The 21,328-nt window shown below is 48.7% G+C and overlaps 2 protein-coding genes across 3 annotated transcripts in view; one reads left to right on the top strand and one right to left on the bottom strand.

Annotated features, from left to right (window-relative positions):
* Positions 1–394: 394 nt before the first annotated feature.
* On the bottom strand, positions 395–4,452 carry LOC108926247 (la-related protein 6-like). The gene is made up of 3 exons (XM_029253380.1): positions 3,675–4,452; positions 2,433–2,634; positions 395–2,068 (listed from the first exon to the last, which is right to left on the bottom strand). The coding sequence occupies exons 1-3, from the start codon at positions 4,352–4,354 to the stop codon at positions 980–982; spliced, it is 1,971 nt and encodes a 656-aa protein (XP_029109213.1). The 5' UTR covers positions 4,355–4,452; the 3' UTR covers positions 395–979.
* LOC108926246 (leucine-rich repeat-containing protein 49-like) overlaps positions 4,128–21,328 on the top strand; it is a 34,694-nt gene continuing 17,493 nt past the window's right edge. The window contains exons 1-2 of one of the 2 annotated variants that reach the window (XM_029253382.1): positions 4,128–4,204; positions 6,339–6,503. Coding sequence is in view for 1 of the 2 variants with exons in the window: in XM_029253381.1 (XP_029109214.1) it covers positions 19,881–20,021 (141 nt within the window). In the remaining variant the exon portion in view is untranslated. Of the gene's footprint in view, positions 4,205–6,338; positions 6,504–19,739; positions 20,022–21,328 lie in introns of those variants that run through there. The other variant, XM_029253381.1, reaches the window with a different exon arrangement.

Below are 21,328 nucleotides of genomic sequence, written 5' to 3'. Positions count from 1 at the left end.
GTCAGTGCTCACTGAAGAAAAACTCTTGTAGTTCATGCAGTACTTGGAATTATGTATAATTGATGTTAAAGTGGTAATGACATGGCTCCTTTTGCAGCATTGGGATAATTAAGACATGACAGCTTTGTCATATTCTCAGACTTGGGCCTTAAAAGGGTAATACATGAGGCTGTTAACATCTGCAAAGAACAAGCTTGATTAAAAATGTGTACGACTTTGGATGCTTGCAGGGCCAGTTTACATGGGTCACTGGTACCTCGAGTACGCTAGGAAATGTAGGGCATTATATACTTGACTAATATGTCAAGGAGAGCTGTACAATATTTATGTGGACTGAACAATAACCAGCCCGTATGATTTTCACACACACGAAAAGCAATTAAGTACAAAGGAGTTGCCAGTTAAGGGGTTTATTGGAACTGGAGTAAAGACACCATACAGGTCATTGATTTTCCAAGTGTATGTGGGGGGGACTGGAAGAGCATCCACAGAAGGTCCCTGACCATACTGAAATCTAACATCCCACTTGACATGGTTGTGTGTGTGAAGCAGAGCACAGCTCCTGCCATACAGCACAAGCAGAAACTTGTAGAGTCCCCTTCAGTTAACGTACTCCCAAGACTCCGGGGCAAAACGGAAATAGGCAAATTAAAAGGCCAGTAGTAATATCACAGCCCCTTTCCACAGCAAGTGCAAATGGTTCATTTCCCCACAACATTTACATTTAATATTGACACGTGAACCTCTCCTGTTGCATTTAGGCACATCCCAGGGAAATTGTCCTACCCCATTTAATTGCTCAGAGGAAGTAAAAGTTGGCAAGATAAGGGAGAAAATTAGATTTCATAGAAACCATGATAGACAAATCAAAAAGTACCTGTACACAAAAAAAAAAACCCTGGCCAATACCCAAACAAAATGTACTGCAATGTCTCATAATGGGATCAGACTGAAGACTGAGATGCTCTTCAACTCCAGATTAGGTTTGAGTTGCTGCAGTCTTGGCCCTCTCACCCATGGAGAGGGTGTGAAAGCCACGGGTCCCGTCAGGCCCGCGTGGCAGCCGCACCACACCTGGGGGCAGCCCATCTGCATTTTGGATCTTACGGCTCAGCATGGGGCTTCCCACGGGGCTACTCTCCTGCGAGGCCACCTGGCGTCGCCGCTGTACCCAGGGGCTGCCCGAGGGTGTTAGGCTGCTGTCTGAGGAATAGTCTGCCCAGCGCCGGCCAGGCTCCGGGCTCAGCCGGCCCTCGCTGGCAAGCGGGGACTTGTTGGGGTGGGGCGATTTTCGCAGGGCGCACGGGCTGGCGCGGGGGCTCGGCCAGGGGCTGGAGCGAGGAGACACGGCCGGACTCAGATGATTGTTCTGTGGAAAGCCTAGGCCCCCGCCGGTGGGGCTCAGCTTATTGCTGGCATTCATTTTACGGTTCACCCGTGGAGACGTGGGGTTGCTCTCCGTCTCAGAGGAGCTGCAGGCAGAATCCTCCCCCTGGTTCTGCAGCTCCCGCACACGGCTGTTCAGGGAGCGGCTCTTGCGTACGCAGTCCTCTTGCGGCCGCTCCTTGAGTGTCTTCTTCTTGGGAGGCTTTGTCCCGATCAGGACCACTCGGATACCGAGTGGGCCAACTCCCTCTTCGTCCTTACATCCTACAGACTCATGGGCCTTGACTGCAGCTTCGACTTCCTCGAACTCCACAATGGCACACTCCTCCGTGCAGAGCTGCACGTAGCGGCCGCTGAGCTTCCTTAGATCAGGTGGCAGGTCTTTTCCCGGCTTCAGCACCCGCACTGAGGCAATAGAGCCATACACACCAAATGCTTTGAGCAGCAGCTCCATAAGGTGCTCCTGCTGCGCGAGTCCTGCCCCACCCTGCAAGGCCACACCTAGCTCAGGCCAGTGCTGTAGATCACTGAGCAGCAGCATGCGGCTGGGCGTGCTCTCGCTGGCAAATACGGGGACGGATGCTCTGCGACGCACCTTGCGGCCCTCCTCGTTCAACTCCAGCAACGCAGAGTGGCGCAGTGCGTAGGCTGTCGTCCGCCAGTCCCGCGTTAAGTGCTTCACCTAGGGGGACGGACATATGTTGTGCGGGGGCTAGTCGTAGCACACCAATACAATAGCCAAGGCATTAGGTAATAAGGTTTCCCCCCCAGTGTATTAGTAGTCAAAGGTCTTGCTCATGCAAATACAAGAGGCATTTACCTACCATTAAGCAAAAGTGGGGCAACTACAGCACCATCTTCCAGGATGGAGAACCAGAAAGCAGGCAACACCAGCATTTTTATAACCATATTTTCAAACATGCATACATGCGTGCTTGAAAAGGGAAAAAAAATCTGAAATATTTAGCAAGTCTACATTTTATCCTTCCGATAAGCAGATCACCACGGTCATCCAAACATTCCTGCGAGTCCCAACTTGATGGTACCTTCTTGAAGGAGGTGAGCAGCTTGACGCTGACAAAGCCCAACTTGTTGCGGCGGACGTGTTTGAGGAGGAAGGCATCGTGCTCCAGGTTCTCATCGGACAAGTAGTACTCGATCTGTGCCACCAGCTTCTGCGTCAGTTCAGGGTCAGGGGGCTGCCAGCTCTCCTCCTCATCCAGTTCACCCCCACTGGTACCCGCCCCACTGTGAAGACAGCAAAAATCTTACAGAAGAGGAAAAAAAATTCATACTTGAAGTCTACAAGGTAAATCAGGGCTCTGCTACTGAAAGCTAGCAAATATTGGCAGGAGGTAAAGCATCCGACTTTATCTTGACACCTTGATCTGAAAGGCGGCGTAACGTGAGGTAGGCACTATATATACCCCTTCGTACAGCAGGAGCCTACTGGACCAATACAGGGAATGTGCCCTGATAAAGTATAGTATAGCAGGTGTTAGAACACGAGGCCTCCAGCTTGCAAGGTCACATCTCGCCACTAAGCTGCCCGTCACATATTGCACTTTACGTACAAAACTAGATCAATATGTATGAAAGCTGGTTTTAGTTGCAGCTGCGGTTCCACTCGGCTCTGCACAGAGGGACACCGCCATTCTCCAGAGCAGCCCCAACCCGCTGGGGTGGAGAGCACCAGCTCAGACACACCAGCGCACTGCCTGAAGATACTAGGGTACCATGAGGTCCCCCACCTCACACTGGTTCTGTAACGGCGTGAACTTCTCCATGAGGTTCCAAGAGGGACACTGATCACTACAGAACTGGAAGCTTCTGCACTCCGGGCTGCGCTGGACTGGGGCAGCTATTGTGGGCTTCAGTTGCGAAACCACTGGAAGACCGCGCAGGAGGAGGGAGGGGGGATCCGGAATGCCTCGGCTGAACAAATAGGAGCCTCGTATGACTCACCGGCTGTTTTCGCCAAAGACTGAAACGGCATCAACAAGTCTGCGACAGGACGGGACGGGACCTTCCCTTTCATTGTAGGGAGAGTAGGGTACCAGTTCGAGACCCAATTACCCTCCCGCAGCACTGCACGATCGGTACCGTACGAGAGGCGCAATCAACGGCAACACTGACAGCAGGACAGCAACAGGTCCGCACGCACGTGTCCGGTACCACACTCCTGAGTATACTGCATAATAATGCAGAAAATTCCACTGATCGCGGCGTGGTGTCCCGCCACCAGGACAGTTCCTTTAACGAGGTAAATAATAAGCGAACGGGCTCACCTGGACTTGTCCTGCTTCCCCACCTCGTCCTCACTGCAGCTGTGGATGTCCAGATGCTCCAGGCTCCTCTCCCCGGGGGGCTCCTCGTCCTCTGCTGCTTGAATGGCCACCGTTATAGTGACCGGGGGGCTCATGTCCCCCTGTCCCTCGGCGCTCTTCTCCTCCTCGTCCTCCTCCTCCAGCGCGCTCAATGCCGGCGGATCGGTCGCGGGTTCGAGGGGTTCGGGGACGCCCATCGCCGCGCTCATGATGCCGCGCACGAGCCCGCGCACTTCCTCCTTCTCCGCAGCCTCCGTCTCGGTGCAGCGCTGCGCGTCGGACTCGATCTGACACGGCGGCGGGGTGGGACTCGACCTCCAGCGCCGCTGCAGGGCTGACGGGAAGCCGAAGACGTGCGCGGCCGCTCGCCACAGCCCCCGGAATCTGCCCCGGAGAGACCCCCAGGGCGGCGGGGAGCTGCAAGGAGGAGCCGGAGGGGAAGCGGGCGGGGTGGAAGCGTCGCGCGTCGGAGCTTCCTCGTCCGCGAGAAGGTTCGTGTCTTTGTAACGAGCCCTGCGATTGGAGCGCGGCGTCTTTCCGCACTCGTCCCCCAGCGAGCTGCACAGGGCGAGCTGGGTCCACAGGGGGGGCAGGAGGAGGAGGGCGAGGCAGCGCAGGAACGCCTTCACCAGAGAGCGCATCCCTCTTTCTGTAAAAGCAGCGGCTTTCTGTCGAACGCGGTCGCGGTTTGACCGGGAGCTGCTGCTGCTGCGAGAGAGAGTCAGCGAGCACCTCTCTCTATGCGTGTGTTTATGATCAAAAGGGACACGAACCCACATGGGGGCTTAAAAGTCACTAATGAGGTGGGGCACCGTGCCAATCAGGTTCACTAAGGAAAATTGGATAATGGGCTTCAACGCGGACCGCTACGTGTCTGTATCGGTGTGTGAGAGAGATGGATGGAGGGGAGCTGGTAGTGAATTGTTTTTTTTTTTCTTTTTTTATTACGGATGATCTAAAAAAACTCACTCCAAGAAACGTCAGTTTTACCATCTTTCAGATGTACCGGTGAATTACGTTCCCGATTGCCTTATGCTTAATGAATATATGATCATATTAAATATACCCATTTCTGCATCTGCAAACTAACTACATATTGTGCGTCCGCTTCCCCGCGTCCGGCCCCTTCACACACACCGCGTCAGTGTCTGGGGGAGGGGCCGTTAATTGCGCGCCTTCCTCCGCGCTCTAAGCCAGGCGGCGCGAGCCACTCGCAGGCTCCGCCCACCCTTTGGAACGAGGCGCCCGGCCGACTGAGTGACTCACCGCCCCGCGCCGCAGGGAACCGCGCGCGAGCCCGTGCCGGGCGCCAGAAGACGATGACGTAATGGGCCGTGCGGGAGGACCGCGGTTATTGTCTCCGCGCTGAGGTGTCCCCGTGATGTGAGGTGTCAGAGTGGGAAGTAACACTTATGGGCTCGCAGGGATGGTGGCGAAGAATCGAGGGATGAGCAAACATCTGTCTATGGCTGACAGTGACACAGGGCGGTGAAAGATGCCCACGTAAGACTGGCTGAACCAGCACTCCTCAGCAGCGCTGCTGTGTCATTCATTGTGTCCCCGGTGTGACATGCATGCGTGTCTCTGAGACCTGCCGTGATTTTAAAGATAATTTTTATTCCAACCAACCTATGTAAAATCACAGTGACCCTGCTTTATTTAAACCCATTACATCTTTTTCTGTTCATTTTGCCGAAAAAGAAGTTTTTTAACCGCCATTCTGTGGAAACCGTGAAAGACAGGTTAAGCAGGCGGATATAAACACAAATACTCTCTGGAGCAGCTGAAAAAATGCGCTTTACGGTTAAACGATGGTTTTTTTTGTGCCACTCTTGTTCACATAATTGAAGAAGAAATCCGGCAAAATCACAAATAGACACCAAAGACGAATTAGATTAAGCAACAGGAGCCACATTTATTGCTGTACAAATAATTAAATAAAAAATGATAAATTGTGAAAGTGATTCTCATTGCACAAGTTTACTGTAGTTTTGTTTTACAAGAAAACTACTTTGAATTATATTAAGTACCATTTAATAACATGTTACGCCGACTTTTAAGGCCTCTCTTTAAAATCAATACGCAACAAGCAGCAAAAGAAGTGACGTATAAGTCGAAGGCTCGTGGCCACGTCACCACCTTTGCTATGGCAACGGGAACGTTTAATCTGATCTGCGTTCACGTGGGTGACGTCATTGGTGTAATTAACGCCATAAAGGCTATTGTTTTTGGGAATAAGAGCGTTAGAATTGAAAACTTGGGATAAACCAGATTTTTTTTCCTTTACAGTTAAAGTATTAGTATTTAGATACTGAACACCCAGTACGGCAATGGATGGACTACAATGGAACAGTTTTTTTTTTGTTTAAACTAAACATATGTCATATATAGCTTAGTATAAGTATATAGTATATGTGTATCGGTATACATACATGCATACATATATAATATGTACACAGTATATAAATGGACAATATTAAAAAATAATTTTCCATTTTCAATTTTTGAAAGTCTTGATAGTATTATTCAAGCAGACTTTTCCTTCGTGGATGCTGAGCTATGAATGTCTTGGAATTTCTTCTTTAATATAAATGTGTGATGTTTCCTTTGTTTGTTTGTTTTCAGCATCCCTGCCGTCACCCTAACCCCTTCATGTCTGAGTGAATCGCTGGTTCATGCATCAAGGCTGTGGCGGGTTCCCACTAATACTCTTTACGGTACTTGAGATTTGCAGAAGACACCATGTGCCAGAGCTGCTGCTCCGCAGATGAATGAGACTCGCATCACACAGTAAGTAGGAAAAATCACTGTGTTAAACAAAAAACACGCGTCTGGGGGTCTTTTCCGTGCTTGTGCTGCCCCCTACAGGACGTCCTGAAGCGGTGCATCCGAAGTCCTTTTTTATTTTTTGTGGTTTGTCCGTCTGAAGTCCTGCAATTGACGGATTCCTCACTTTTTTGCACAGTGTTATTTGGTTCCTGGACATGTAGATGTTTAATGCAGCTGAACCATATTTGCAGGATGCTGATTATAGAACAAACGGGGGGATGCGGTGGCGCAGTGGGCTGGACTGGGTCCTGCTTTCTGGTGGGTCTGGGGTTCAAATCCCGCTTGGGGTGCCTTGCGATGGACTGGCGTCCCGTCCTGGGTGTGTCCCCTCCTCCTCCGGCCCTACGCCCTAAGTTGCTGGGTTAGGCTCCGGTTTCCTGCGACCCCGTATGGGACAAGCGGTTCAGGAAATGTGTGTGTGTGTGTGAGATTACAGAACAGCTTCCATCATGAAACCGGAACTTTCAAGCAGGGGACACTTTTCATAATTTTAGTTTTAGAGCACCGGGGGGTGTTAGGGTTGGATACCCTAGAGAGTTGGACATTCCTCAGCAGAAGAACAACCAGCTAATATGTTTTTAAGGCAAGGGGGGTTAATTTCTACATGACATACAGGATATCAATGTGTCGTGACCCTTCACTGCAGTCTATCTCTAGATGCTGTTGGTAAACCTGAAGGGTGCCTGATTGAACTGCCTGCGTTGCCTCAGTCAAGTGTAATCCTAACCCTAAATAGGTTCTGTGCTATTTGCTGCAAAAATATGGCTCACACATGAATTACAGTAAGGAAAACAGTTCCCAAAGTTAGTCCTGGCTGCATGTTGCATAGATCGTACATTTAAATAAAATAGGTTTGGACATCATATAAGATAGGTCAGATGTGGAGAGGAGATGGGACGGAGGCATCTGAGAAGACCTTTGAGGCTATTATGGGACGTAATAATTTTGTCATGGTGTAGTTGGTAGTGCAGTGGTTGGAGTTACTGCCTTTGGACCCAGAATTTACAAGTTTGAATCCCACCTCCAGCTGTAGTACCCTTGAGCAAGGTACTTACCCTAAATTTCACCAATAAAATTACCCAGCTGTTTAAATATGTAAACAAGTAACTTAGCACTGTAAGTCGCTTTGGAGAAAAGCGTCTGCTAAATGAATAAATGTAATTAGGAGAATTAGTGACGGCAAAATCTGACCCCCTAGATTTGCTGTACTTTTTGCCATAGAGCCTGATATAGAGTATGTTGTTTGTCATTGGTATGTGATACCTTGTGTTATCCTATCATGTTGTGTACCATAAATACATTGTGCTAGTTTTTATTACATTTACCTGACACTATTCTCCAAAACACCCTACAGTGTTAAGGTTATAGTTATTACAGGATTACAATTATTTACCCATTTATGCAGCTGGGTAATTTTACTGGAACAGTTTAGGGGAAGTACCTTGCTCAAGGGTACTGCAGCTGGGGATCAAACCTGCAACCTTCGGATCCAAAGGCAGTAGCTCTAACCTCTACACTACCAGCCGCGTTTTGTTCTATTTACCCAGTACCAGTGTGAGCAGTGAATGAGCTGACTGTTGCGTGGAAAAGTACTGAATGATGCTATAGTACATATATATATATATAATATATATGCTCTGTTTCTTCATGTATGCCCGATACCCAAGTAACCACTTCTTGTTTCTGTCAGTGTCATGGTCGTTATTTCCTTATTGCGTACAATTTCTTGAACGTCTCGCTGAGCTGACCCCCCCCCCATCCCGAAGCGTGCTGCAAACTGTTAAGCCGCCTCCTGTTTTCGTATAAAAAAAGACACTGCCCGCTGCGGAGTCGCCACCGTCGTACCCACCAGAGAAGGAAGGCGAAGCTGCGTGGAAGATGAGATGCGTGCGGAAATGTTGCGCGGTTGTAGGCCGGGCTGAGTGCCAGAATACGGCAGGCCGCTGTTAGCGTGCGCTCCCTCGCCGGTTCTCACTTTTCACTCCACTGAGAGGAGAAAGCAGAAATACAAAAGAGAGCAAATCCAGACTCGTCGGGAGATCTCTCTCTGCCCCCCCCCCCCCAACCCCCACCCGGAGGAACAGAGTTCGAGCTGTGCAACGTCTCCTTTCATCACAACATCGAGCAAATATGTAATTTCATACAACAGCAAGTGGGAGGACTGGAACCGCTTGTTCTCCAAAGTCGCCGAAAGCTGGAGACGGCGGCCTTCTTGGGGTAATGAGAGGTTCTTGGCAGGACTTGTGAAAAGCGCAGGATGAGAGGGAAAGAAGTAAAAGGGGAGATACAGTAAGTTATTGTTAGATGTGCGTCTGTTGCCCGCAGAGGTCGGAATGCCCCTCACCCCTCTTAACTCAGTTACGCCTCTCATTTTTCTGTGATCCTGCACTTAACGGCAGCTTGTCCTTTCATTTTTTCACCAACCTTTAGATCAACCTGCGTAACCACGGTGTCCTTGTGGAGGTACGGGAGCTGCAGCCGCTTTCCCCGTGGTGGCCTGTGGAGAGCAGCAGATTTCACCGTAAGATCGCTTGCAGGCAGGCGCCTTTCTCCCCGAAACGGGAGAAGCAGTGTTGTGCGGCGTCCGTGGAGAAAAAGGCTTCATTGGATAGGAAAGGTGCGCCACGTTTTGTTAGTACTGTCAAACTAAGTGAGAGCACGTTTGCGCGTCAGAGTCCAGACAGCTTTCCCTGTGCTCCAGAGCTCTCCAGCCTTATAGCAGGATGCTGACGGCTGGTCAGAAAGGAACCTGGTTTTATGAAAACATCTGAGACATCAGCATATCTGTTTTTTTTTCATGTGTGTTGTGCTCTTCCTGGGGAGGAAAATGGAAAAAGACCTGAAAGGCCTGTCTCGCAGTGCCTGCGTGGCGCGAGAGGACATGGGTTCGATCCCTGTTCAGCCTGTGTGGAGTTTGCATGTTCTCCTCGTGTCTGTGGGAGTTCCTCTGGGTGCTCTGGTTTCCTCTCACACTCCAAAGACATGCTATTCAGGTTCCCCCATAGTCTGTGAGTGACACAGAGAGAGAGTGTGTTCCACTGATATATGGATGAGTGACCCATTGTAAGTAGTGTATCTAGCAGTGTAAGTCACTGCGGTGAATGCGGTGCTGTGTGGGCTGATAACACTGCATAGAGTTCATTGGAAGTCACTTTGGCGGAAAAGCGTCTGCTAAATAAGTAAATGTAAATGTAAAAAAGTGCAATGAAACGCACCGCAGGGTGACATCACCGTAGTAGCCTGTTTGGGATGGCCGGTGTGGTAAAGGGAGAGGGCCTCCATTGCAAGCGATAGCATGACAAGGTTAAATGGATCATAGCTGCACTGCCCAGTGTCCAGGTGTGAGTAATAGCGGAGATGCTGGTGCACAGGGACAGAAGCTCAGGAAGACCCCATTTGCGTCGCTGTGCCAGGCAGAGCGCTCCAAGAGCTTCTGCGTGGCATCTGCTCAACTGTCCTCTGCAAGTCCCAGGGCTGCGCAGGAGCTGTCCGGCAACCGCCACCCCCCAACACACGCAGGTCCCACAGCTCTCGAGTAACGCTCCCCATGCCAAAGCGGGACAGAAGCGCCGCATTCTCCTCGCTCAGCTGCTCTCATTAGCCGTCATAACAGAGTAATTGCCTTTACTCCACTGCCCCCAAACCCTCCTGCAGCTCTGGGCTCAGAGGCTGTTCAGCGATCCCCATCAAAGCAGAGCAGTCCATCCAGCTGTGTACCCCTTACACTCAAAGTGCCACTTGGCTGCTCCGTGGCTGCTGGCCCTGGGAAATCTGTCTCCTGTTAACGTTACGTGGAAACACTCTTGTTAAATCCAACATCTGTTCTTTGTTCCAGCTCCCCGAAGACACCGGCTGAATGGATCATTTGTGAAACATAATTAAGATGTCAACAGAAAAAGTGCCCCCGTGACCCTTCCTGTTACTGTAAACACGAACCCTTGTGCTTTTAAAGACACAGAGACACCGTACTGTAGTGTGTAGTTTTCTAGAAGATTACCGCAGGACCTGTTTACTGTAAGATTTTACCTGTTTAAAACATTTGCACCCTGTCCTGTAATCCAGAGACAGCTTTTTTTCCCCCAACGGAAATTAATGGGGAGATTGATTATACACATTCCTACGTGTATAACTTCAATCAAGGTATCTCTCTGTTCCTGTGATATGTGGGTGTTTCTGTGTATTTTTGCTTTTCTGCAAACAGACCAGTGCCCAGCATCAGGCCCAGCAGGTGTTCAGCAGCGTCCAGCCTTCCTGTAAATGCTGCGCTCTGGTTCTGCTCTGATCTCGGTTTTGGGCGGTGCCACTTCCAAGTACAGCCCCTGCACTTTTAACTGGAGATGCTAAATCCCACAATGCTTATACGCAGATGCTGGTGGCGGGTCTGGGGTTCGAGCCCTGATTGGGATGCATTGTGATGGACTGGCGTCCCGTCCGTGGTGCATATCCTCCCTCCTTGGCCTTGCACCCTATGTTGCCGGCTTAGGCTCCGGTTCGCCGTGACCCCCGCTTGGGATAAGCGGTTGTTGGTTGCTATGTACAGATGTAGAAATTTACCTGGATCGGACCACGGTGCGGACTTTGTACGGTGAGATTTTGCAGGATTACTTTTATGGGTAGAGCAAGCGAACTGTTTACCACGGCTGATTTATTTCCTGCTTTTCTGTTCTCCTGCATCACAGACAATGGGAGATAGTGGCCTTGATGTCTGGAAATGTTTCTGAATGTGCTTGTCTACTAGTGATTTTGTTAAGTTCAACGATGCTCACATTTTCAAATGTCACCTAATGTATGAGACATACTGGAGCTTCTTGAAACTATGCAGTTCAACCAGCCGCACTTACCATGAGTGTTTGTCTCATGCGATATAGCTTTCCGGGTAAAGTAAAGCCCTGTAATGCTTTCTTGGGGGCTGAAATGGGAAGAATGACAATCCAGCCTGAAGTCATTTAGCTGTTTTCAGTCCCGCCAGCGAGGCCCCTTGCTCCGAACACGGAAATCTTCAGGTGGCTATAAAAGGTTTTGGCTTTTTTCTACTCCTGAAATTTAAAGTGGTTTTTTGGAAGGGGCTCAGAAGACAAGATGTAAACATAGAATGGCAGTTTTGGAATAGAGTGGACCCATAATTAAACACAATGCTTGTAAAAAGGGCAGCGCATGAGGTATGGCTATAGATTGCTCAACAGTTTATTCTATGTACATCTGATTTTCCTTATGGACTATTAAAGGCTGTTCCAAACTAAACGGCCACAGCAGAATTAATGTGAGCCGAAGGCCTTTACTCTGTTAGTAAGTGGTCAGAAGGAGGCAGGAACTAGAATGCTGGTTGCGTGACTGGATTCCCACTGTGATCATTAGTGCTTCTGAATAACCCTGCAGACCTAGGTTCAACTGGCCGCCAAGCTGACGTTCCCGTCAGGGACCCCTCTGCGAGGTACATCGCGGTGTGTGTTTGCTGCAGGGTCTCCGAGTGAACTTTGGCGGACACGCAGGCCGAAGCACCCTGTTCAGCGACTGCCTGCTCCTCAAGCACGCTGGTGCCTGGGTGGGCGTCACTCTGGCGCACAGCCATTTTCGAGGTAAATCCTGAGCGGGGTAACTGATACAGAGAGCTGTATGAGACAAGGACTGGCACGATTGTTGGAGAGAAGCCTTGGCCTACTTCTGCTTGTCTCCCGCTGGCTAGCTCTCCGGAGTTGCCGCATTGACGCAAAGAGGACATCCATGTGGTCTCCCGGAGGTACATCTGCTAAATTTAGGTTGGGTTGGAATGGCAAAGCACTGCTGTACTGAGAGAGAGGAGGAATGAGTTCAGCGAGGGAGTTTTTACGTCCTTGACACGTGGATGGTTATATTCCAATTAAGGGGTATTGTCCGGGATCCGGAGCGCAAGATGATGCTGCAGCGGCGTGCAGGTGTAGTAGTGCCGAAGGCTGTGCGCGTTGATCGCCAAGGAGCAGGTCACAGAGAGTGTCTCTGCAGACAGCCGGCTTGGATCAGCTGGAGATTTGTTTCGTTGGGGTTTTTTGCCCCAAGAGCATGAACCCCAATCCCATCATCCCCACCCTGATAGGCTTTTCACTTCCTGGCTCTTGTTTTCTTCTTTCTCCCTCTTTTATAATTAACAGGTAGGCTGGGAGCCGTTGAGAGTTCTTCTCTCTCTATCAATGTGCAGGAGGAATGAGGTGCTGTAATTTTCGAAAAGAGAACAGCTTTTCTGTCACGCGAAACTCAGGGAGCCGGGACGGCTGGACCCAAGTGCAGTGTCGTTCGTCCGGAGTCGAGGGATGAGGCAGGTTCTCGGTGTCTTGGACAGGCGAAGGATCGGTCGATTGGCGATCAGGGTCGGAGCGAAGATCCACGGGCGTGGTCAGGGGACGAAGCGAAGGGTCGGTCGGGCAGCAAACAGCGTTGGAACGAGGATCCGTGGACGTGGTCGGGAAATGAAGCGAGGGGTCAAATACCAGAGAACGTAAACTGAGAACTAGCGATACGTGTAAGCGAGGCGTTACGAGGAAGGGCGGTTGTTCCTGACGAGATTCCGCAAAGGTGTGGTTGCTGCGGAGGGTCTTTTAAAGGGTAAGCAGTTAGTCAAGTGCTGGACCGGAGTCAGGTGCTGTCGACTGGGTTGTGGGTGTGAATGTGACATTTACTTGTGTCACCATGAATCAGACACATTTTGAAGGAAAACTATGTGGGTGAGGCCTAAATCCCCCCAGCTCAGAGATAGCTGAGAGGGCTTAGTTTGGGTCTGATAGACAGAGCAGAAAACCGCCCCCACCACTGTTCTTCTCCTTAAATTCCACAGTCTTTGTGGTAGGAATAGAGGCAGGCTTTGCTTTGACTCCTTTACACCTAGTGAAGTCCAAGATGCACATGTCAAACTTTTACATTAAATTTAGTCATTAAGGACTGCAGAAATTTCAGGTATTGGTTCAAGTCTTGAACATAATTTAACAACGAACAGAAGTGTTATTTAACGACAGAACAGAACCAGATCACAATTCAGAGTATATCGAGAAAAAGCAAATCCATACAGGTTTTGGAAAGTACAGCACAAGGGCAAAAGTTTATCATTTTAGCCGAAAGTGGTCATGAATCAGTGAGAAGTTTCAGAAAGACTAACAAATATGCAAAAATCAATTAAAATTATGAAGCAGGTTGAACATTACCCTTTAAAGTCTAATTAAGTTAGCCAATTGAGTCAACATCATATTTGTGGATGGAGCTTCATTTAAAAAAAGTTACAGGAAAAAAGTTTTTGGAATTATCTGAATTTTTTTGTAAATGACTCCTAAAATGCAATCTGATCCTAATATGTTATAATAATAAAGAAAGGCTGTTATTTAACAAGGGGGTGCAGTGGGTTTGGCTGCGTCCTGCTCTCTGATAAATCTGGGGTTCAAGTCCTGCTTGGGGTGCCTTGCGATGGACTGGTGTCCCATCCTGGGTGTGTCCCCTCCCCTTCCAGCCCTGTGCCCTGTGTTGCCAGATTAGGCTCCAGCTTGCCATAACCCTGCTCAGGACAAGTGGTTTCAATCCATGTGTGTTATTTCACAAGCACAGACATATATTTAGGGAGGCATGGTGACACAGCGGGTTTGGCCAGGTCCTGCTTTCTGGTGGGTCTGGGGTTCGAATTGTGCATGGGGTGCTTTGTGACGGACTGGCGTCCCCTCCCCCTCCAGCCCTACACCCTGTTTTTCCGGATTAGGCTCCATCTTGCCGCGACCCCACTCGGGACAAGTGGCTTCAGCCAATGTGTGTGTGTGTGTGTGTGTGTGTGTGTGTGTGTGTGTGTGTGTGTGTATACTCTACACAACATTCTTTCAGCTCATCTATATTTTTGGATGTGCTGCTAAAACATCCTGCTTCAAATCACACCACAGCATTTCCATGGGCCTGTGGTCTAGATTCTGACTTGGTCATTCTGAAATTTGAATTTTTTCTGTTTAAGCCAGTTTGTTGTTGATTTGCTCCTGTGTTTTGGATCATTGTCATGTTGGAAGATTCATATTCTTTTGAGTTTCAGATCAGATGCCCTGCCATTCTGCTGTAGAATTTTTTGACACATCTTGGAATTTATTGAACCCTCAAAGGTTGCAAGACACCCAGGCCCTGAAGCAGCAAAGCAGCCCCACACAATTATACTTCCTCCGCCATGCTTCACAGGTGGGATGAGGTTTTGGTGTCGGAATGTATAATGTTTTGTTTTCTCCAAGCATATATCTACATTTACCAATAAGTTCAACTCTTGTCTTATCAGTCCACAGAACATCGCAATGATTTTTAGCAAACTTGACACAAGCAGCAATGCTTTCACAGTTTTCCTCAATCGATTTGACATATTTCTTCAAATTAATGTAATTGTTCTCCAAACAATTAACACAGCCAACTAAACACACTTTTATCTTGGGCATTTGCTTCTGGTCAACCTGTGGAAAGAGGATTTCGTGGAGGGAGTTTAAAAAATTTTGGATCCTTTCGGTGTTGTATGGCCCCAAAACAGCATTGTGTGCCACAACACCAGTGGTTTAAATTGCGGCAGACATGGTGATATTGCCTCCCCGTTGTCCAGGGACATTGGCCATTGTGCCACAGTCAATCACGTTACTCCCTCTTCTCTGTTTGTTAAGATTGAAGCTTGCTTCCTCAATCTACAGGTACTCAAAATAAGTAGCACTGCTATCCAACTGCAAACTCCTCTAGAGTAAAAAGAACACAAGGTACAATAAGTTCATGTTTTTTAAAGTAATGGGATTGATTACAAAGTTGATACTGTAACTGTTGTGGAACGGTCTGGGTTCCCACTTTGACACAGCACTATGCCTGGATATGCCTGAATTTTTCCACTTAGAGTGGAACAGTATATAGACACATAACATCCAGGAAAACAACATCTTTGTACTTACAGTAAAAGTGCAGTAATTGTGTGGCTTACACATACTTGAACAAGCTGGAATCACAACTCCTTCACTCTGATAAGAGTTCCTCTCAAAGGGCACTTTGTATACCTGCTTCATCTGGATGGCATTTCTCCTTACAACATCATCAGTTGTGGCAAGACTGCATTGCTGAATATTCTGGAATACTTGGTTGTCCTGTATTATTCTTTGCTGAATTTCTTTGAGGCGGATGGTGTTGTTATGGACCATGTCAACAATGGTATGCTCTTGTTCAATTGAAAGAGTCTTGTTCATCCTCCTGAATTTTGTCGAACGTCCATTCTGAAAAACATTTGGACAAGTAGCAACATTTATAGTAGAGAACTAGACTACTAGACTCTAACTATAGAAGTAGAATGGTTTAGTTACTTACCGGCTTTCGCTCTGAAATGTGCGGATAACTGAAGCCACTGTGGATCTGTTTATGTTGGGCTGAACTCTGTGCCCAGCTTCTCTCAAGGAGAGCCCATGATTTATTACATGGTCTGTTACGGTGGCTCTCATTTCATTTGAAACCCATCTGTATCCTATCCTTCTACCTCTCCTCTCTCCTCTTCCACCCTGCTGTCCCCTTCCTCTCTGCTCATGTCTTGTATTTTCTTCTCTTGCTCTTTCCTCTACACCATTGCCCTCCACTCTGCCCATCTCTTCTTCCTCTACTCTTCCCCCTTCTCCTCTTCCTACATCCTCGCCTCCTCTCCCCCATCTCTTTCTACCTCTTCCACTACCCTCTCCACCATCTCTCACTCTTACACCTCTTTCTTTTCCCTTCTCATTCTTAGTCTTTTTTTCTTTTCCCCTTTTATAGTTGTTGTAACAGAGATAGCTGTGTAAACAATTAGGAAACTTGCATTTCCTGTGTTGTGCGTATTACTAACTCAGCAGATATCAATTTGGGGTTCACTGAAAACACACCATGTGTAACTGAGAATTTAACAAATGGCAGAGTTTTGTTTGTTGTGTTTGGAAAAATGGTACATAAATGTTTGTGATTTGTGTTAAGCCAATAAAAAAGCTGCAATTCCTTTTTTCCTGATACATTAAAGTTCTGGTTGGCTATATGAACTATCGTGAAAACACTGAAGAATTTAGTGCCTAGCGTTTTGAGAAAATTATGCATGTAATTTGTAATCAGTATGAGACTGACAAGAACTTACACGTCTGTTGCATTGGGACAGTTACAAAGTGTTCCGATGGCTGTGTTCATTGTTTTGAGAGCAGTGACCTGAGTTTGGAGTAATGTGTCAAATCCATTGAGAAGAACTGTATTGGAGAGCAGTGGTTTCCTCCATGGTAATCTCCCATGAACACCACTCTTGTTCATTGTTTTTGTTATGGTATCCTGCAGATCCTTGGTTGTCACTCGAGTTCCTTGTCACTTGTCTGAGGATTGTAATGGGGTGCTCCTGAACTGAACTTTGAAGGATGGGCACTCCTAAGAAGAGTAGCATTAGTGCCGAACTCCTTCCATTCGTAAACTATCTGCCTGAGTGTGGGCTGATGAAAGTCCATGGATTTAGAATTTCTTATGTAACCCCTTCCAGTCTTACGAGCTTTGAAAACTCTTCTTACATTTACATTTATTCTTTTAGCAGATGCTTTTCTCCAAAGTGATGTACATCTCATAGAAAAGACATGTTCATTACATTAGCAGAAAGAGACACTTAGATGTGGATGCGTGATTCTTAAGTATAGGTGGTTTGTCACATTCCAGCTCGTGAGTACATCACATGGGTAGCTGCATAAAACTACCAGAATATCGCTGATTCTTGATCACCTTCCTAGACTTTTTCTTTCTGAGATGCATCTAAACATTTATGTACATTACAGGAGTAGCTGCGTAAGGGTTTATATGGGCATCGTCTTAAAGTTATAGTGCACGAATTCTTCCGAGCGCCGTTGAAATCTCTATGGATGAGGCTTCAGCAGAACCCTGTTATGAAGAGCACATAAATGCACTTGCGTGGTTTTTTAACATGGGAAAGCAGGAAAGCCACGCTTGAACTGGTAGGAACACCTGAAACATTTATTGGAATGTCTGACTCCGGCTAACATCTTTCGAAGTTGTTATCCTAGAGGTTCTCATACTTTTCCCCAATCAATTAACTTGATGATTTATAAGACCGCCTTATGGCTTAGATGCAGGTGAGATTATATTTGAGGAGTTTGGGGTGTTGGTGGCTGCATGATTAGGGCACAGAACAGAAGGATTCAGCATCAAAATGCAGGGTTATTTAGAAACATGACATGGACCTTCTAAAAAGGACAAATGTCAACAGGCAACATCCAAAACAAGTACTAAGCAATCAAATGAAGAGATAATACCTATCTATCAGAAATTTGGGAGCCCAGATTCTAGGTAGCCCTTCTGCACCCTTCCAACAATCCCCAAAATCCCTGCCAGTTTCCCTAGACGTCAGTCAAGCTGCTGAAGAACCCACTCACTTGCCCTAAAACGGAACCTGCTGATTGTCATTATTTCATTGAGGCAAGAGAGGGCAGAGAGTGGGCAGTGAGGAGCTGTCTGTCAGTTCAACCCCACTCCACTCCATGCCATGGCTGTACCAACCACTTAATCACAGGAGCCAATTGTGCAGAAATCCAGATAAATAGAAAGGTTTACAAACTGACTTTTTATGACAACTACTCATTTTCTTGCCAAATATATAAGAAATTGCATTGGGATTTAACAAGTATATTAAAGAGAAAAAATCTAATAGATGTTTATCGTAGATGCATAAAGAGATGGCAAAACAAGTTAATCTGAGTGCAAGGTTTAAACAATGTGTTTAGAAATGTATGTATGGCACTTGTTAGGTTCTATTAGAATAAAGACTGTAATAACATATATGTCAATGGGGATATGGCTATTTTTAAACTGTTTTATGCAGAAATGTTTCACTGAAACACTTCCGGGTGAAGCAGTTGCTTTTTTAATTGTGTACTAATTTTTATTTTAGAGCGTGAGACATTCATAAAACTATTGACTTGATCTTACTTGGCTGCCTCAACATGTCTGCATGGCTTTCGTTTTGTAAGCATTTTTCAGGTTTCGGGTTTATTTAGCTGTTGGGTGTCCTTTTTAGGGGGTGCGGTGGCGCAGTGGGTTGGACCGCAGTCCTACTCTCCGGTGGGTCTGGGGTTCGAGTCCCGCTTGGGGTGCCTTGCGGCGGACTGGCGTCCCGTCCTGGGTGTGTCCCCTTCCCCCTCTGGCCTTACGCCCTGTGTTGCCGGGTAGGCTCCGGTTCCCCGTGACCCCGTAAGGGACAAGCGGTTCTGAAAATGTGTGTGTGTGTGTGTGTGTGTGTGTGTGTGTGTGTGTGTGTCCTTTTTATTTGTCATTCCGGGTGGTATTTCCTATTGTATTTAATGAGAACATACAAATTAAGCTTAAATATATCTTATTATCTTAAATCTTATATCTAATATATCTTAATGTCCCAGGGCTGGATAGACATTACATTGCAGATTAATATTATGGTGTCTGTCTAAATGTTTTTTTTTTTGTTCTGTGCCCTGTTGTGCTTATGTAACACTCTCAGTGGACGGACACATTTAGAGGTCGTGGGGTAGAGTTGCTCTGTGCTGGCTGTACTGTGAGCCGAGCTGCGACGGGGGCAGGGATGGGGTCGAGGGCGGCCGTGCAAACCCACGCCCCTATGCAGCAATCAGTCGGCCAGAGATGTGGCAGCGCTTGGGCTTGGCGGAAGTCGTGGCTGGACTGCAGCGCGAGAGCTGGAATCGGCAGCACGTCAGTGGTGAAGGAGGCACGGGTGGCGGGAGAGCCGAGATGGGAGGTGCTGCAGACCTGCGTCTGCAGTGACAGCTGATGCCGCGCTCCCTCACTCCTGTGCTCATTCCTCCTCTCTCTCGCGCCCTCGTTTTCCGTCTCCCTCTCGATCTCTCTGCCTGTCTGCGTCATCACAGCCCTCCAGATATAGCCGAGGGACCAAACCTGCCTTAACATCCAGCTGGTGTCTCTGCATGTCCTCATCGATCCTTTAGATAGCCACCTCCCTCTTCCATTCCCTGCCCCCTCTGGCGATCTTGCTCCAGAGAACCCCTCCTGATGTCATGGTGACTGTGGTCCGTACGTCCATGGCAGCATTCTCCCCGAACAAATGCAGTTCCCCTGCCCTCCCTCCTTTCATCCGCGTGCCGTGGTTTAGCTCTCTTAGCCGCTTCACCTTGTACGTAGCCGAGCTGCTCCTGCGGTGAGGATCTCTGCATTAGCGCACAGTGCAGCTCCCCTCCCCCTCCCCCTCCCTCCATCCGTTCCCGCCTCCCCTCCTCTCCCCTCCCTGCTAGCAGCCGCGGCAGCGGCTGAGTGTGCGCGTGGCGGAGCCAGTGCCCGTGTCCCTGGGAACCAGGCGGAAGGCGACAGAGGGACAAGGGAATGGTGTGGGCTGCCCACTGCCGGGGCTGGGAAGGTCTGACTCGCTGCCACCCGCTCTCCGCCTGCCTGGCCCCGCCCGACGGAGGTGCACTGCCCGCTGTGCCTGCAGCGCCTCCCCCGCAGCAACGGTCCCTGCGCCAGGTAAGATGCGCCTTCCGGAGCCATCCTCCGTGCTGCATGTCCCCGGTGCGGCCGGCTTCTCCGCGGAACCCGCCCCGGAGTCTGGCCACGCAGGCCTCTGGGGGAGGCAGCATACAGGATGAACCATCATCTGCAGTACTGACTGACAGTTTGGCCAGTGGCTCCTGTGTTCCTCTCCGCTGTTCTTCAGATGTAGCAGCGATGGAGGGAAGGAAGGACCGAGCCTTTCTTACAGGAAATGGGCAAGGGCTACTTTAGTCCCGACAAAGGTATATATATTAATGGAGAGGGGTGATTTTTCCTGTTGAGACACTTCTGGTCGTCCTCTTGTTAGTTCTTAGTTAGTCCTCCTTCTGTGTATCTGCCTTGTGTAGATTTCAACCTTCCCGTCCAATAATCCGGCAAACTGGACTTCATTTGTGGAAGCGAATGATTAATAATTAAGTGGCTGCCAAAACAGACTTGAATCGGGAAATATTGGCAGTCAGAGACGAACGCTGCAGAAGCTTGCAGTCCCATGGCTTCCCTTGTCTCTGCCCCTGGTCACGGAGCCCATTGTGAGCAGTTTGGGTGAAATCTCAGTGCACCAGCTTTGTTCTGGCCTGGTTAAAACAGAGGTTTACCGGCATGGAAACAGGAGCGTTCACTGGATTATATGTGGGTGGGGGGGTTTATCTCCTTTGCGGTGCCTGACGGAAGCGGCTCGGGTCGGCTCAATAGCAATCCAAGGTCAGAAGCCGTTCTGCAGAAGTTAAAGCTGTTCGTGTTTGTTGCAGTAGTCTCTATGTGTCCGAGCGTGTCTGTGTGTGTCCGTCTATTAGGGGTAACCGCTCCTTTGTTCTGGATCCATCTGACCGGCCTGCGCTAACTGCTGTGTGTATGTGCTGTATAACTCCACAGCAGGCCCGCTCTTGGGAGGGACCTACGGCTGGCTGTGCGCTCGGTCTCCAGCGTGGCCTGTATGCGTGGAGCGGCCCCTCATCGAACACAAGGCCCACCCTGCCCCCCGCGCTTCCCCATCCCCTGCACTCAAACCCTGGCAGAGCCCACCTAGCTGCTGGCCTAAATTTAGAAAGAGCTCTTCCACAGCAACTGGCGCAGGCCCTGCGGCGCTGATGAAGCTTTCGGAAAAGCCCTCTGCATTCTTTGGTTACATCTGCAGCTTCGTGGATGTTTCCGTGCGCTCGTCTTTGCGGGACCGGTGCTGCCAGGAGCTATGGGACAGTGATGACCTGCCCTGTGTGCACCTGTACTCTTACCTGTGGTTTGCTCATCAGCACAGATGTACTCACCACACCGGCACAATA

This window comes from Scleropages formosus, chromosome 7 (genome assembly GCF_900964775.1).
Source record: "Scleropages formosus chromosome 7, fSclFor1.1, whole genome shotgun sequence".
Taxonomy (NCBI): domain Eukaryota; kingdom Metazoa; phylum Chordata; class Actinopteri; order Osteoglossiformes; family Osteoglossidae; genus Scleropages; species Scleropages formosus.
Note: the sequence above shows the minus strand (reverse complement) of the source record. Positions and strands in the feature narration are given on the sequence as shown.